At 45.2% G+C, this 17254-nt stretch overlaps 2 protein-coding genes across 4 annotated transcripts; one reads left to right on the forward strand and one right to left on the reverse strand.

Moving 5' to 3' along the window:
• Positions 1 to 822: 822 nt before the first annotated feature.
• On the reverse strand, positions 823 to 6974 carry LOC139573927 (C-type lectin domain family 4 member E-like). The gene is made up of 5 exons (XM_071397925.1): positions 6715 to 6974; positions 6072 to 6320; positions 2450 to 2607; positions 2208 to 2329; positions 823 to 1327 (listed from the first exon to the last, which is right to left on the reverse strand). Exons 1-5 carry the CDS (start codon positions 6737 to 6739, stop codon positions 1159 to 1161), a joined length of 723 nt encoding a protein of 240 aa, XP_071254026.1. The 5' UTR covers positions 6740 to 6974; the 3' UTR covers positions 823 to 1158.
• Positions 6975 to 7834: 860 nt separating this feature from the next.
• LOC139573926 (CD209 antigen-like protein C) lies at positions 7835 to 14939 on the forward strand. Of its 3 annotated transcripts, none has more exons than XM_071397921.1 (6): positions 7835 to 8228; positions 8836 to 8946; positions 12699 to 12830; positions 13456 to 13607; positions 13683 to 13804; positions 14113 to 14939. In XM_071397921.1, exons 1-6 carry the CDS (start codon positions 8144 to 8146, stop codon positions 14273 to 14275), a joined length of 765 nt encoding a protein of 254 aa, XP_071254022.1. In that variant the 5' UTR covers positions 7835 to 8143; the 3' UTR covers positions 14276 to 14939. The 3 variants fall into 3 exon arrangements, with proteins under 3 accessions (XP_071254022.1, XP_071254025.1, XP_071254023.1); XM_071397922.1 differs by lacking the exon at positions 7835 to 8228 and adding an exon at positions 8598 to 8625; XM_071397924.1 differs by lacking the exon at positions 8836 to 8946 and having other exon boundaries at positions 7996 to 8228.
• Positions 14940 to 17254: the final 2315 nt, after the last annotated feature.

Genomic DNA, 17254 nt, shown 5'->3' on the forward strand with positions numbered 1-17254 from the left:
ACAGAACGAAACGGGGATAAACATACTTGAATTCGTCCAATAGAAACTCTCATTTGCAACTGTTGGACTAATGATTACACCTTAGATCGGCTAGATGCAGGCAAGAGTGTGCAAGGCGGTATTGAATGTGCCACTGTCTGTCACCTTGATTAACAAAAATGATCTCGAGCTGTTGTAGCAACCTCATGATGGGTACAGGGAAAATTTGAGGATCATGTAGTAGCCTAAGCCTATCAATGTTACATTGAACTGGGTGAATGGAATATGAATGACAGTCATCCAATATGCTGTAATAGAAGTTAGGCCATGTTCACAAAAAAATTATCATCCTCCCTCATCTTAAACGGCACCGACCGCCACTGATATCAAGAATGGTCCACCACCCAAAGGACATCCAGCCAAACTGTTGGAATCATTGGAGTCAACATGGGCCAGCATCCCTGTAGAGCGCTTTTCGACACCTTGTAGAGTCCATGTCACGACAAGCTGAGGCTGTTCTGACGGGGTGCAACTCAATACTAGGAAGGCGTTCCACACTTTTTGGTATACTCAGTGGATATTGCATAGCACTTTGTTTTGGAGTCCATTATTTACCAAATATTTTATTAAGAGAATGGGATAGCATCTTAATACTATAGTTTCTTACGGTTTCAGGTGGTGTGAGCAGACTCGTTCCAAAGTTCTGCTGAATTGTTTGAATTAGTAACAGAGAAAATACAGGGGTTATTGTTGTTGTGTTATAGGACTGTAAGATAAAATGTTCGATTGTGTTTAAATGATTGAATTAAACAAGAGTAAAAAAAACAAGCAGTGACTGAGGGGTGACTGATTGGCAGCTTTATTGAAATACCTTCAGTGGTGGGTAGACACCAACACAAGTAGATACCAACTGTCACTTCATTTGTTTTGACTGATTATACATACCGTGACTGGGATTCAATCAAATGCACGTTGTAGAAATGCACATTGCATTTGACTTTAAAAGGGAATTTACACTTTATTACCACTGCGTTTACACTGAATTTGATTTCCTAAAACATGGGGGAAATTGCATTTAAAATGCACATTGTCAACAGTGCAACCCTACAATTCGCCTTCTATTGAATCCCCGCCACTCTAAGTTAACTTCATGGTCAGCGGTGTCTTTCACCCGCTGATTCAAGCGGACGTAATGGGTACGGCATCCATTTGACAGATGCGGCGGTAGGTGAAGTCACAGGGCACGTCGGACCAGGCATGAGTGTTACTCTCCAGGACCGCACAGTCCTCACCGTCAACCCCACCGGAGACGTTGTTATCAGGCTCCAAGCTGCACTGTTTCCAGAAGCTATAGGGGAAAGGGAGGTAGGGGGAGAGAAAATATGACGGGCAGGATGGAATTGAAGTCACAGAGAGGGAGAGAGATGACAGAAAAAAAAGTAAAAAGGAGCGGACAAATAGTGGAGAAAAAAGGTTTGAGCAACTGAGATATTTTGAGTCGATGTTGTACGTGTCCTGTTGAGATTGTTGAATGGGTTGCAGACCCTACATACTGATAAAATAATTTAAATGTTGAAAGATAATGATTAAATAATTCCACTCTGTAGCCTTATAATTGTATGAAATTGATTAGAATCGTAAAATTATAATCTGAAGATGTGTGTAGTTTTAGTCAGAATTAGATGTAAACAATGTATCTGTATAGTGGGAAAACACAGACTGTCTGAGCAAGGCATAGCTTAGGGTTTGAACTTGTATGTGTTTGCCGAAGAAAAAAAAAGAGAACAATTAAACTGTGTTTGAACCGACCTGGCTAGGCCTCTGAGAAACTTATGATAGCATAGGGAGTACTTCTCAAGGTTCCCCTAATCTCGGGGGAATGGAACTGTCGGCTGGGTAGTGATACACAGTGGTGAGAACTATGGAGAAGGATAAAACTCACCTACTGTTTGTGTGTATGTATGTGCGTAGGATACCTACTGTTTGTGTGTATGTATGTGCGTAGGATACCTACTGTTTGTGTGGAAGTATGTGCGCAGCTATAAAATGGATGTCTTTGTATAATGGACTTCAGAACGTTCTCGTGAATAAACTGTACTAACCTTTTGCATAAGCTGAGTCTTTGACTAATTATTATTAAACCCATGGTCTTACAGATCTCGGGGATTGGTCAGAGCTATTGATTGTCAGTTATTATCATTGGGATAGAAAATTCTCGTGACACATACTTATTTGTGAGCGTTGTGTTGTCCACCCATCTCCAGTCCCCCTCCACCTCTCTGTCTGATAGGCCGATCCAGAAGTAGTTATTAAACCCACCAATCCTACTTGCCTCTTTTTCCAGGGCTTCCTATAAAAAAACACGTGGTTACGATGAGAAGAGCACACACACACAAATGCACACACACACGCACGCACGCACACGCACACGCACACGCACGCACACACACACACACACACAGTTTCTTACATGCACGTTCTTGCTGTGCAGGATGCTAAGGTGGCCGCCCATTGATGTACAATTGTCTCTGCTGCTCGGCCAGTCCATCTTGTCCTTACTGAGGTAGTAACATTTTTCATTTACCAGTACATGAAGCCATCCCTCAGGACACTCTTTGAAATTCACCACTATAAACCAGAATGAGAGAGAGGGAGAGAGAGAGAGAAAGAAAGAAAGACAGAAAGAGAGAGAGAAAAGGAGAGAGGGAGAGAGAGAGAACGAAAGAGATTTGGATATAATTCTACCTTTGTACTGTATGATAGATTTAGTATTTACTATACCCAGCTGTGGGTTCATGTCCTGTGTCAAAGGTGGAATGTCCTTAGATTTATGAAAATGTTGCTGCAATACATTATGGAAATATTCAGAGAACTTGTAACGTCCTGACCAGAGTTCTTATGTGTTTTGCTTGTTTAGTGTTGGTCAGGGCGTGAGCTGGGTGGGAATTCTATGTTGTGTGTCTAGTTCGTCTGTTTCTGTGTCCAGCCTAATATGGTTCTCAACCAGAGACAGCTGTGAATCGTTGTCCCTGATTGAGAATCATATATAGGTGTCTTGTTTTGTGTTGGGCATTGTGGGTGGTTGTTACCTGTCTCTGTGTTTGTGTTCTGCACCAGATAGGTCTGTATCGGTTTGCCACTTGTGTTATTTTGTTTTGTATCGTGTTCACTGTTTATTTGTTTAATTAAACATGTTGAGCACTGGCTACGCTGCGTGTTGGTCCGATCCCTGTTTCACCCCCTCTTCTAGTGAAGAGAGGGAAGGCCGCCGTTACAGAACCACCCACCAATCTCGGACCAAGCAGCGTAGCAACGGGCAACAGCGACAGCAGCAGCGGGAGAGGCTACACTATTTGGAGAAATGGACATGGGAGGACGACCTAGACGGCAAAGGACCCTGGGCAGAGCCAGGGGAATATCGCCGCCCCAAAGAAGAGCTGGAGGCAGCGAAGGCGGAGAGGCGCTATTATGAGGCGCTAGCACGGCAGAGCGGCTGGAGGCCCGAGAGGCAGCCCCAAAAATTTCTTGGGGGGGGCACACGGGGAGTGTGGCAGAGTCAGGAGTCAGACCTGAGCCAACTCCCCCTGCTTACCGTAAGGAGCCGGTCAGGGCGGAATTGGAGGTGAGCGATGCAGAGACAGTGAAGGAGTTAATGGGGGAATTGGAGGAAAGAGTTATGAGGGACTTGCTGGTTTGGTGCATGAGGCACGACATCCGCCCGACTGAACGTGTCGGGGAGTTGATGTCACCGGGGACAGCTCTCCATACTCATCCTGAGGTGCGTGCTAGCCGTCTGGTTAAGACTGTGCCAGCCTCACGCACCAGGCCTCCTGTGCGCCTTCCTAGCCCTGCACGTCCTCTGCCAGCTCGGCGCTATAGTTCTCCCAGCCGTGCTTCCAGTGGAGAGAGAGGAAGTCGTACCGGGCAGGCACCGTGTTATGCGGTGGAGCGCACGGTGTCCCCGGTGCGTATGCCTAGCCCGGTGCGCAACATCCCAGCTCCCCACATCTGCCGGGCTAGGGTGAAGATCCAGCCAGGGCGGATGGTGCCAGCCCTGCTCTCAAGATCTCCAGTGCGTCTTCAGAGCCCTGTTCCTTCTCCCCGCACTCGCCCTGAGGTGCGTGCCCTCAGCCCGGTACCACCAGTGCCGGTATCACGCACCAGGCCTACTAGTGCACCTCAGCAGAGTCCAGAGTCGGCTCTGTTCCTGTTCCCAACGCACTAGCCTGCAGCTGCGTCGTCTCCAGCCCAGTACCGCCAGTTCTGAGCTGCCATGCACTAGGCCTACTGTGCTGCCTCAGCAGCCGTCTGAGCCATCCGTCTGCCCAGCGCCGTCTGAGCCATCCGTCTGCCCAGCGCCGTCTGAGCTGCCTGCACTGCTCGTCTGCCCAGCACCATCTGAGCCATCCGTCTGCCCAGCGCCATCTGAGCCATCCGTCTGCCCAGCGCCATCTGAGCCATCCGTCTGCCCAGCGCCATCTGAGCCATCCGTCTGCCACGAGCCTTCAGAGCCGCCCGTCAGTCAGGAGCCGCTAGAGCCGTCCGTCAGTCAGGAGCTGCCAGAGCCGCCAGCCAGTCAGGAAATGCCAGAGCCACCAGCCAGTCAGGAGCTGCCAGAGCCGCCAGCCAGTCAGGAGCTGCCAGAGCCGCCAGCCAGTCAGGAGCTGCCAGAGCCGCCAGCCAGTCAGGAGCTGCCAGAGCCACCTTACAGTCATGAGCTGCCATACAGTCATGAGCTGCCCTCCAGTCATGAGCTGCCCTCCAGTCATGAGCTGCCCTCCAGTCATGAGCTGCCCTACAGTCATGAGCTGCCCTCCAGTCATGAGCTGCCCTCCAGTCATGAGCTGCCCTCCAGTCATGAGCTGCCCTCCAGTCATGAGCTGCCCTCCAGTCATGAGCTGCCCTACAGTCATGAGCTGCCCTACAGTCATGAGCTGCCCTACAGTCATGAGCTGCCCTCCAGTCATGAGCTGCCCTCCAGTCCGGAGCTGCCCCTCAGCCCGGAGCTGCCCCTCAGCCCGGAGCTGCCCCTCAGCCCGGAGTTGCCCCTCAGCCCGGAGTTGCCCCTCAGCCCGGAGCTGCCATTAGTCCGGAGCTGCCCTTCAGTCCGGAGCTGCCTCTCTGTCCGGAGCTGCCCTTCAGTCCGGAGTTGCCCCTCTGTCCTGAGCTACCTCTCTGTCCTGAGCTACCTCTCTGTCCTGAGCTACCTCCTAAATCATGTGGGGGCCTTAGGGAGGATTCTTAGGCCAAGGTCGTGGGCGAGGGTCGCCACTCAAAGGACGCTAAGGAGGGGGACAAAGACAGTGGTGGAGTGGTGTCCTCGTCCACCGCCGGAGCCGCCACCGCGGACAGAGGCCCACCCAGACCCTCCCCTTGAGTTTTAGGTGTGCGTTCGGAGTCCGCACCTCAGGGGGGGGGGGGTACTGTAACGTCCTGACCAGAGTTCTTATGTGTTTTGCTTGTTTAGTGTTGGTCAGGGCGTGAGCTGGGTGGGAATTCTATGTTGTGTGTCTAGTTCGTCTGTTTCTGTGTCCAGCCTAATATGGTTCTCAACCAGAGACAGCTGTGAATCGTTGTCCCTGATTGAGAATCATATATAGGTGGCTTGTTTTGTGTTGGGGATTGTGGGTGGTTGTTACCTGTCTCTGTGTTTGTGTTCTGCACCAGATAGGTCTGTATCGGTTTGCCACTTGTGTTATTTTGTTTTGTATCGTGTTCACTGTTTATTTGTTTAATTAAACATGTTGAGCACTGGCTACGCTGCGTGTTGGTCCGATCCCTGTTTCACCCCCTCTTCTAGTGAAGAGAGGGAAGGCCGCCGTTACAGAACTTGATAGATTGGGGAATGGTATTAGGGCCACTAATCACATGAACCTGACCATGTGACCTCCTGGCCCTGTCCTAACCATCTGGGAACATACAGTATACAGCATATTTGATGGGATACGTTTAAACAAAGAAGCACTACCCACAATCACATAATGAGCAGTTATTTAGGAGATCAGTCATTTGTCCATCAGTGATTCTGTGCCGTCTGGTGGCAATGGAGTTATTTTCAAACACGTACATAGAGTTTTCTGGCTAGTGCTAACCTGTGGCAGAGCAGTTTTGTGCCAGGCTGTCATAGTCATCACGTAGGCGGCTGTAGCGACGCAGCACAGTACTCAGATTCAACCTCAGGGAGGCCAACTCTTCCTCAGGGGTCTCCACAGGTTGAGTGGCATTTGACAGGGGTTCTACAGCTGCCTGATTGGTGCTGATGGATACCAAGAGGCTAATCAGCACAAGGAGGATGGTCTGACACGTCAGAAGTCCTGCCCACTTCTTCCCCCCCTGGGAACCTGATTGGATTGATCAAAGAGAGAGCGCAACAGAGTTATATTATACAGTATACTGTACATGTCAGTCAGATGACAGTTTAACCTGACTAGAATTGAGGTGATAATTCATATTCCAGCAACAGTTCTACATACAGGATGTATTTTATAAGTCATTTCAATTAACCTAAATATTGTAACAAAGTGACTTGCCCAAATTTGATACACACAAATATGAACACGCACGCATACACACACATACGCACGCGCACATACGCACGCACGCACGCACACGCACACACACACACACACACACACACACACACACACACACACACACACACACACACACACACACACACACACACACACACACACACACACACACACAGTGGTGTAGACCGAAAGTGTATTTTACCTTGCTTAGAATGGTAGTTCTCCATGTTCCCTGTGTAATATCACTGGTACACGATCAGTTAACCATTCATAAATCGAATGTGTCTCTCTTTCCACTCAGAGTTGGTGTTATATACCGATGCGGCGTGTGTTTGTGAGTGTAGGCAATTTGTTGGAAAGTACAAATTGTGGAAATAACGTTTTGCTGGACCTGAGACAGATTTGAATGGGAAAAGTAAAGCAATAGATCTGGTGCAATAACAGAAAATCTGTCATGGAATTGAGCCCAGCTGGTCTCAGTGAACAAACAAACGCTACAGGATTTGTCACAGAGTTTGAACATTATTTGCCAATGGTCTGAGCGATCAAAGTTCTCTCTCTGTCACTAAACATGACCGTGCATTTTCATGAGGTTGACAGAGAGGTTTACAACAAAAGCATGACATTGCACTTTAAGCCGAACGCTCTGTAACAGCATGGGTTTACTTGTTTTGTTTTCACAAATGAGCAGCTGCGTCAAATCCACGTGTATATGCAAACACACACACACACACACACACACACACACACACACACACACACACACACACACACACACACACACACACACACACACACACACACACACACACACACACACACACACACACACACACACACACACACACACACACACACACACACACACACACACACACACACACACACACACACACACACACACACACACACACACACACACACATAAGGACATACACAGCATGCTGCCCAACCTCTTCCCGTAAGATGTCTAGTTGTTTAACTTGGCATGCTATCGTCCCCCCAGGCTCCAGTTCACTAGCACGTTACAGAGTCATTTTGGCCAGATTCTAACACACCAAATCACATCGAGAAACAGAGTCAAAAACGTTACTTCACAGCATGATTATGTTATTTCCTAAATCCAGTACTTTCCGTACAAACACACACAGTATGATGGACCCTCCTTCCAGTTCCCGCCAGACTCTTGTCTCAGTTCCAATTTCTTGAGAGTTTTTGTTCAAACACACACACACACACACTGACACTCACACGCTCTCCTGCCTCATCCCCCTATCACACAGTTCTTCTGGCCAGATTCAACATTTATCCAAACAAAGAGAGAGAGAGCAAAAGGAGAGCGAGAGAGACAGAGACAGAGAGAGACCAAGAGTAAGCAGGTTTGATGCAATACTAAAAGAACTGCCAGTGAATTTCTGGAGGAAGAACAATAAATACTGATAAAACAATTTGATGGAACAGAATTGCGAAATCAACTCCCATCTCAGCTGTTTGGAATTACAAACTTTATTTCCCAGCAGTGACTTTATTTCCCGTTAGTTACAAAGTCGGGAGATTCTGCAATAGTTGGTATAAGTAAGTTAAACAGTGATTGTGGTGAGAAGAGCTGGTGAAGAACTGAAACTTCAATCATGGAGGTAGAGAACTATACCAGTCTACACGAGTTTACTGAGGATATATCCTCCAGAGGAAACAAGCCTATCCTAAACAACCACAGTAAGTGTGTGTGTGTGTGTGTGTGCGTGTGCGTGTGCGTGTGCGGGGGCGTGTGCGTGTGCGCGTGTGTGTGTGTGTGTGTGTGTGCATGCATGCGTACTAACGTACGTGCATAAGTGTGAGATTGACCATAACTCTAAGGACATGGTGTCTCTTTAGGGAATAGTCAGTGTGAGTTTTACAGACAGTCTTTCAGTTTATTGGCTATCATCTGTTCCTTTGGAATCCTTTAGAACAAATGATTTTAAATCTTTTTGAAGTGATTGTCACCTTTTTACAATGTTATGGTTCCATGTTAGCCCACTGTAAAATTGTAGGCAGTTGCAGATAGATTAGAGTGGTAATGTTCATAGTCAAAGGACTTGTCTGGGCAGGAAAAACTTCTGAAGCATGAAAGGTGAATGACAGATGAAAAAAGAAAAGCCCTGTCACACTCGCACTTGTCTTTTCTTACTGGTACTGATTTGACAGATTAATGCTATTTTGAAGAAGGTTTGACTTGCAATGACTGTTATATGTGGTTATTTTTTGTACCTATAGTTAAATGCTAAATGACTCCAATGTAAATGTGTCACTCTTTGCATTGAGCTGTAATCTGTCCGATCAGGTGCCCAGGGGCTGAAGAGGGGGTCAGAGTGTCTCAGAGGTCAGACCGCCCTCTTTGTGGTGATTGGTCTATTGGCCTCCATCTGTGCCAACATCGCTCTGAGCGTGCTCTGTGAGTTAACATCTCTCTCTCTCTGTATGTATGTCTCTTTTTCGCTCTCTCCAACCCAGCACCACCCCTCTCCCCCACTCTTCCTCGTCATGCCTTTTTTGGCATGCAGAATGGTAACGATAGTTGTGGCAGTTGTGCAATCCAAAAGGAACAAAAGTCCAGAACTGTGAAATTTGCTCCCTCCCAGGACTCTCAGTCTCTGGCAGCCCAGGATGTTCAGTAGTTATAACAATCAATCAATCAATCAAATGTATTTATAAAGCCCTTCTTACATGATGTCACAAAGTGCTGTACAGAAACCCAGCCTAAAACCCCAAACAGCAAGCAATGCAGGTGTAGAAGCACGGTGGCTAGGAGAAACTCCCTAGAAAGGCCAGAACCTAGGAAGAAACCGAGAGAGGAACCAGGCTATGAGGGGTGGCCAGTCCTCTTCTGGCTGTGCCAGGTGGAGATTATAACAGAACATGGCCAAGATGTTCAAATGTTCATAGATGACCAGCAGGGTCAAATAATTATAATCACAGTGGTTGTCGAGGGTGCAACAAGTCAGCACCTCAGGAGTAAATGTCAGTTGGCTTTTCATAGCCGATGATTCAGAGTATCTCTGCCGCTCCTGCTGTCTCTAGAGAGTTGAAAACAGCAGGTCTGGGACAGGTAGCACGTCCGGTGAACAGGTCAGGGTTCCATAGCCGCAGGTAGAACAGTTGAAACTGGAGCAGCAGCACGGCCAGGTGGACTGGGGACAGCAAGGAGTCATCAGGCCAGGTAGTCCTGAGGCATGGTCCTAGGGCTCAGGTCCTCTGAGTGACTGAAAGAAAGAAAGAGAGAAAGAGAGAAAGAAAGGAAGAAAGAAAGAAAGAAAGAAAGAGAGAAAAAGAGAGAAAAGAGAGAGAGAATTAGAGAGATGATACTTAAATTCACACAGGACACCGGATAAGACAGGAGAAATACTCCATATATAACAGACTGACCCTAGCCCCCCGACACCTAAACTACTGCAGCATAAATACTGGAGGCTGAGACAGGAGGGGTCAGGACTGAAAGCATTCACAATTTTTAAAGAAACACCAATTTGTCCCAATCTGACCTCTCAATTTGGTCTCTATTCCGCTTTTTCATTATCTTTCTCAATCTCTCTCTCTCTCTCTCTCTCTCTCTCTCTCTCTCTCTCTCTCTCTCTCTCTCTCTCTCTCTGTCTCTCGCTCTCTCTCTCAATTCAATTCAATTCAATTGACTTTATTGACATGGCAAGTTATTATTACTTACATTGTCAAAGTATACATATCGAAAAATTTAAATAAAATATATATGTACAGTGGGGAGAACAAGTATTTGATACACTGCCGATTTTGCAGGTTTTCCTACTTACAAAGCATGTAGAGGTCTGTAATTTTTATCATAGGTACACTTCAATTGTGAGAGACGGAATCTAAAACAAAAATCCAGAAAATCACATTGTATGATTTTTAAGTAATTAATTTGCATTTTATTGCAAGACATAAGTATTTGATCACCTTCCAACCATTAAGAATTCCGGCTCTCACAGACCTGTTAGTTTTTCTTTAAGAAGCCCTCCTGTTCTCCACTCATTACCTGTATTAACTGCACCTGTTTGAACTCGTTACCTGTATAAAAGACACCTGTCCACACACTCAATCAAACAGACTCCAACCTCTCCACAATGGCCAAGACCAGAGAGCTGTGTAAGGACATCAGGGATAAAATTGTAGACCTGCACAAGGCTGGGATGGGCTACAGGACAATAGGCAAGCAGCTTGGTGAGAAGGCAACAACTGTTGGCGCAATTATTAGAAAATGGAAGAAGTTCAAGATGACGGTCAATCATCCTCGGTCTGGGGCTCCATGCAAGATCTCACCTCGTGGGGCATCAATGATCATGAGGAAGGTGAGGGATCAGCCCAGAACTACACGGCAGGACCTGGTCAATGACCTGAAGAGAGCTGGGACCACAGTCTCAAAGAAAACCATTAGTAACACACTATGCCGTCATGGATTAAAATACTGCAGCGCACGCAAGGTCCCCCTGCTCAAGCCAGGGCATGTCCAGGCCCGTCTGAAGTTTGCCAATGACCATCTGGATGATCCAGAGGAAGAATGGGAGAAGGTCATGTGGTCTGATGAGACAAAAATTTAGCTTTTTGGTCTAAACTCCACTCGACGTGTTTGGAGGAAGAAGAAGGATGAGTACAACCCCAAGAACACCATCCCAACCGTGAAGCATGGAGGTGGAAACATCATTCTTTGGGGATGCTTTTCTGCAAAGGGGACAGGACGACTGCACCGTATTGAGGGGAGGATGGATGGGGCCATGTATCGCGAGATCTTGGCCAACAACCTCCTTCCCTCAGTAAGAGCATTGAAGATGGGTCGTGGCTGGGTCTTCCAGCATGACAACGACCCGAAACACACAGCCAGGGAAACTAAGGAGTGGCTCCGTAAGAAGCATCTCAAGGTCCTGGAGTGGCCTAGCCAGTCTCCAGACCTGAACCCAATAGAAAATCTTTGGAGGGCGCTGAAAGTCCGTATTGCCCAGCGACAGCCCCGAAACCTGAAGGATCTGGAGAAGGTCTGTATGGAGGAGTGGGACAAAATCCCTGCTGCAGTGTGTGCAAACCTGGTCAAGAACTCCAGGAAACGTATGATCTCTGTAATTGCAAACAAAGGTTTCTGTACCAAATATTAAGTTCTGCTTTTCTGATGTATCAAATACTTATGTCATGCAATAAAATGCAAATTAATTACTTAAAAATCATACAATGTGATTTTCTGGATTTTACGGACTTTCAGCTCCCTCCAAAGATTTTCTATTGGGTTCAGGTCTGGAGACTGGCTAGGCCACTCCAGGACCTTGAGATGCTTCTTACGGCGCCACTCCTTAGTTGCCCTGGCTGTGTGTTTCGGGTCGTTGTCATGCTGGAAGACCCAGCCACGACCCATCTTCAATGCTCTTACTGAGGGAAGGAGGTTGTTGGCCAAGATCTCGCGATACATGGCCCCATCCATCCTCCCCTCAATACGATGCAGTCATCCTGTACCCTTTGCAGAAAAGCATCCCCAAAGAATGATGTTTCCACCTCCATGCTTCACGGTTAGGATGGTATTCTTGGGGTTGTACTCATCCTTCTTCTTCCTCCAAACACGGCGAGTGGAGTTTAGACCAAAAAGCTCTATTTTTGTCTCATCAGACCACATGACCTGCTCCCATTCCTCCTCTGGATCATCCAGATGGTCATTGGCAAACTTCAGACGGGCCTGGACATGCGCTGGCTTGAGCAGGTATATATACACAAAATATATATATATTTATATATAAATAAATGGTGGGCCTAACAGCAATAATAATAGTAGTAGTGGACATGGGATTACCATTAATAACAGCTACAACAACAATATTAATCAGAACAACAATACATTAAAGCAACAGTAGTAGACCAGTGTCAACATGACTGAGAAGACACATGACCTGATACGAAAGACAAAACAAAACTAAGCTAAATGGGAAATATTATCAACATTACTTTGCATTTTTCACTGGCTGTCCCTCAGGCTGTGGCAGGAGGACACATATTTGGCTGCCAAAACTGCACATTTTGGCTTTTCACCCAATAAATATTTGATTTTTTCTTCATCTTTTATAGTTTCAAATTCTTTGTATTGAATTATAATAATAATAATTTTCTCTCTCTCTCTCTCTCTCTCTCTCTCTCTCTCTCTCTCTCTCTCTCTCTCAGTGTTTAGCAGGCCGTTACCTAGTGTTCCCCTGGAGACAGCAGCTCTGACCCTGAAGCTGAACTCAGTTCGAGGACGTTATGTCCGTCTCTGTGATGACTACTCCAAACTGGCCCAGAGCTGCTCAAAGACAGGTAAAGGGGGGCTAAGTGTTACTCAGAGTGGATAGATACTTTAGACAACTGTCATTCACTATTACATTATTTCACATAAGAAATGGTACACTGTAAAGGGGTTGCCATGAAGTTAACAGTTACTAACAGGCATTTGTCAACTCTAGATTTTAAATTGATGCGGCACTACTACTAGTACAGTTAAGTTAGTACAGCACTCTCACTAAAGGGTGCAACAGAAATAGAGCCAGAAACAACAATACTATGCACCTACTAGTGGTCAAAAGGTTTTTGGTGCTCCAAGAATACAGTACAATACTGTATTCTGTGGGACAGAAATGCAGTACCATTCAAAATAGAGCAATTCTTTCCCCGCCCACAAAATGTTCCCACAATGCATCACAATTTACAGTATGCTGCAGTAAAACGTTTCACAGTATCATACTGTTGATAATACCCCAAAATGACCGTATAATTTACCGTTTTACTTTAAAGTGTACACCGTACAGTATTCATAAGACATTAATTACCCATGCATATTCACTCATCTGTCTCTCTTTGTCCTTTTCATCTTCCCCTCTTCATCTCTTTTACCTCTCTATTCCTGTTCTCCTCCTCTTGTCTTTCTCCTCTCCTCTTCTCACAGTAAGGAAGTGTAGGGAGTGTCCTGAGGGCTGGATTCATGTAGATGAGAAATGTTACTCCTTCAGTAATGACAAGATGGACTGGCCGAGCAGCAGAGACAGTTGTACATCCCTGGGCAGCCACCTTACCATCCTGCACAGCAAAGAACAGCATGTAAGATAGTGTATGTGTGTGTGTGTTTGTGTATGTGTATTCCCCTCGTTGTAACCATAACTGTTTGCTTGTAAGGACGCTCTGGAAAAAGAGGCCCGGAGGATTGGCGGGTTTGACTACCACTTCTGGATTGGCCTATCAGATATAGAGAAGGAAGGGGATTGGAGATGGGTGGACAACACAACACTGACAAATAAGTATGTGAATCCCATTTTAAATAATCCAATATCACATGTGTTATAATGAGAGGGAGGCAAATAGTTACTTTTCTACACTGTCTCGTTCCATTTCTCAATTTGTAATTTCCTTCTTCCTCTTCTTTCATTCTATTCTCTTGTTTCCTCTTTTTCGACCCCTTTCCCTAACTGCCTCCCTCCTTTTGTTTTTGGCCTTTCTACTTCTCTCCCTCTCCCCTACCCTCTCTCTCTTTCTCTGCCTCCACCCTTCTGTCTCTCTCTTTCTCTATCTCTCTCTCTCCTTCCCTCTCTCTCTGTCTCTCTTTCAGGTATTGGAATGAGTATAGCTCTGAGCCTGACAATCATCACTCAGGAGGATCACATGGGGAGGACTGTGCCACCCTGGATAGCCAATCGCAGACCTGGTTTGACGTACCGTGTGACCACATCTACAAACGCATTTGTCAGATGGATGCCATCCGGCTAGACTGAATCACAGGACTTAAACTAAGCCATGAATTTCCCAATTATCTAGATCTACCGTCCATGCATTCATGAATGATGGCAATGTTTTCTTAAATAGCTTATCCTTTTTATATCTTTCAAGCGATTTGAGATGTTTTAGTGCAATGAAAAGAGCTATAAAAGTGAAATGATTATTCTTACTGGAAACGTCAGAACTGGAAACTAAACTAGGTTATGGGTCAGATTTACTCAACTACACTGCCAAGTGTGCATATTACTTTGTATTTTTCAGAAACCATAAAACAAAACGGGACAGGAAAGGTTAAGAGAAGGGCTAAGATATAGAATGACAAGAGGAGATAAAGATAGTTTTGTGGTATAGCTAGTTTCATGAAATGTTCATTCCCTACTCAAAATAATAGATGCAAACATTTAGCAAATCTGGCACCTTCTGCAAGGAGAATTTCAATGAATGGACTCAATTTAGTAAATCAGTTACTGCAATCAAGGAGGTAGATGCTCTAATCAACTCTGCTGCTTGCCAAACTGATTGCTGTGATACTTTTGAGCAATCTGAGTGCTTTTTTTTAACGTGTGTGACCTGTACATAAATCTCCAAAATATTCTGTGTTGCTGCACTAACCATGAAAATTAATTCCTGAGAGTCAATAAAACTGTATTTTCAAATGAATTACTCTTCCTCTGATGTCTCTTTCTGTTTTGTGTCTGGGTTTTTTCCAGTGCATGTTTCATTTTACTGGAATATATATTTTTTTTATTGACTTTGGCGAACATCTGTTGGTTTCTCCTGTGTCTTTGCTCATCCATTGTTTTATTGCTCAATGATGTAGCCTGAAAAAGGAATGTGTTTTCATGTTTTTATTTTTTACACATTTAAACACATTTATTTGCTGAAAGTATGTTTTTAATTGGTATTTCTAATCCAGAAATCGTATTTTAATTTCTTTAAGACAACACTGTTTCTTACATAATATTTTGCCTTGGTGTTGTACAACAGAGGGTGGGAGGAGGGGAAACTACCAGGCAGCTGGAAGGAAGCAGTAGTGGTACCAATCCGGAAGCCAGGGAAGAACCCAACTAGGCCAACAAACTATCGGCCAACTACATACATCACATGTATGTAAGATTATGGAACGTATATTTACGGAGAGGCTAACTTACTTCCTGGAGATCAGGGGGCTATTATCGCCACATTAGAGTGGGTTCAGGAAGAGTAGGGGAAATATGGACCCAGTGCTCTGCTTAGTAGCAGAGGTCGGGAAGGCTCAGGTGAACAAGGAGACTGTTGTAGTTGCAGGGGTTGTTAATAGAAATTGATATTATTGGGGGAGGAGGAAGAACGTACAACTGGATAAAGGAATTCCTGTTTGGTGAGGGTGAGGAAATCTCTATCAGGTAGCTACCTGGTGGATAACGATACACCGCAGGGGAGAGTGAGTCCTCTGTTGTTCTCAATCAAAATCAATGATGTTAACTCTCAGGTACGGCCGGATAATGGTAGGTCGTTATTTAGAGATGATGGGGCCTTATGAAAGATGGGAAGAAATGTGCCATACACAGTCAGGAAGGTACAGGAAGCAATTGATGAGGTAGAGTGGTGGGCAGTAGGATCGGACCCTTTTTTCACAATTTTCGCCTAAAACGACATAGCCAAATCTAACTGCCTGTAGCAAGGATATGCATATTCTTGGTACCATTTGAAAGGAAACACTTTGCAGTTTGTGGAAATGTGAAAAGAATGTAGGAGAATACAACACATTAGATCTGGTAAAAGATAATACAAAGAAAAAAACAACCGTTTAATTTTTTTTTTGTACCATCATCTTTGAAATGCAAGAGAAAGGCCATAATGTATTATTCCAGCCCAAGTGCAATTGAGATTTTGGCCACTAGATGGCAGCAGTGTATGTGCAAAGTTTTAGAATGATCCAATGAACCATTGTATTTCTGTTCAAAATGATGTATCAAGACTGCACAAATGTGCCTAATTTGTATATGAATAACTTTTCATGTTCAAAACTGTGCACTCTCCTCAAACAATAGCATGGCATTATTTTACTGTAATAGCTACTGTAAATTGGACAGTGCAAATCAAATCAAAATGCAGATAGCCCGGTTAGCCAATGTGAGGGAGCACTGGATGGTCGGGCCAACACAATGCAAATAGTCCGGGTAACCATTTGGTTACCTGTTCAGGAGTCTTATGGCTTGGTGGTAAAAACTGTTGAGAAGCCTTTTTGTCCTGGACTTGGCACTCCTGTACTGCAGTTAGATTAACAAGAATTTAAGCTTTCTGCCAATATCAGATATGTATATGTCCTGGGAATTTTTCTTGTTACTTACAACCTCATGCTAATCGCATTAGCCTACGTTAGCCCAACCGTCCCGCAGGGGACCCACCGATCCTGAAGAAGTTTTAATTGTGGTGATTCAGGTTCTCTGTAGAGAAAACTCAGACTGTGTTTAATTTTGCTAGGAGGAAGGTGGGAGACAAGGTATGCTTGAGGTTATATGGGAGAAACTTGGAGAGGGTGAGGGCCTTCAGGTTCCTTGGGGTATACTTTGACACTAGACTGACCTGGGCAGAACACATTGAGAGAGTGGTGTGAAAGTGTAAGAATGTGCAAAATGTGATGCGCTGTCTGATGGGGAAGGAGTGGGGGGCTGGGCATTTCTCATTGAGGACCACGTACACAACTGTTCAAAAGTTTGGGGTCAATTAATTAAAAATGTCCTTGTTTTTGAAAGAAAAGCAATTTTTTTGTCCATTAACATCAAATTGATCAGAAATACAGTGTAGACATTGTTAATGTTGTAAATTACTATTGTAGCTGGAAAAGGCATATTTTTTATGGAATATCTACATACAGAGGCCCATTATCGTAAAGAGGCCCATTACAGAGGCCCATTATCAGCAACCATCACTCCTGTGTTCAAATGGCACGTTGTGTTAGCTAATCCAAGTTCATCATTTTAAAAGGCTAA

This window comes from Salvelinus alpinus, chromosome 4, assembly GCF_045679555.1.
Source record: "Salvelinus alpinus chromosome 4, SLU_Salpinus.1, whole genome shotgun sequence".
In the NCBI taxonomy this organism is placed as follows: domain Eukaryota; kingdom Metazoa; phylum Chordata; class Actinopteri; order Salmoniformes; family Salmonidae; genus Salvelinus; species Salvelinus alpinus.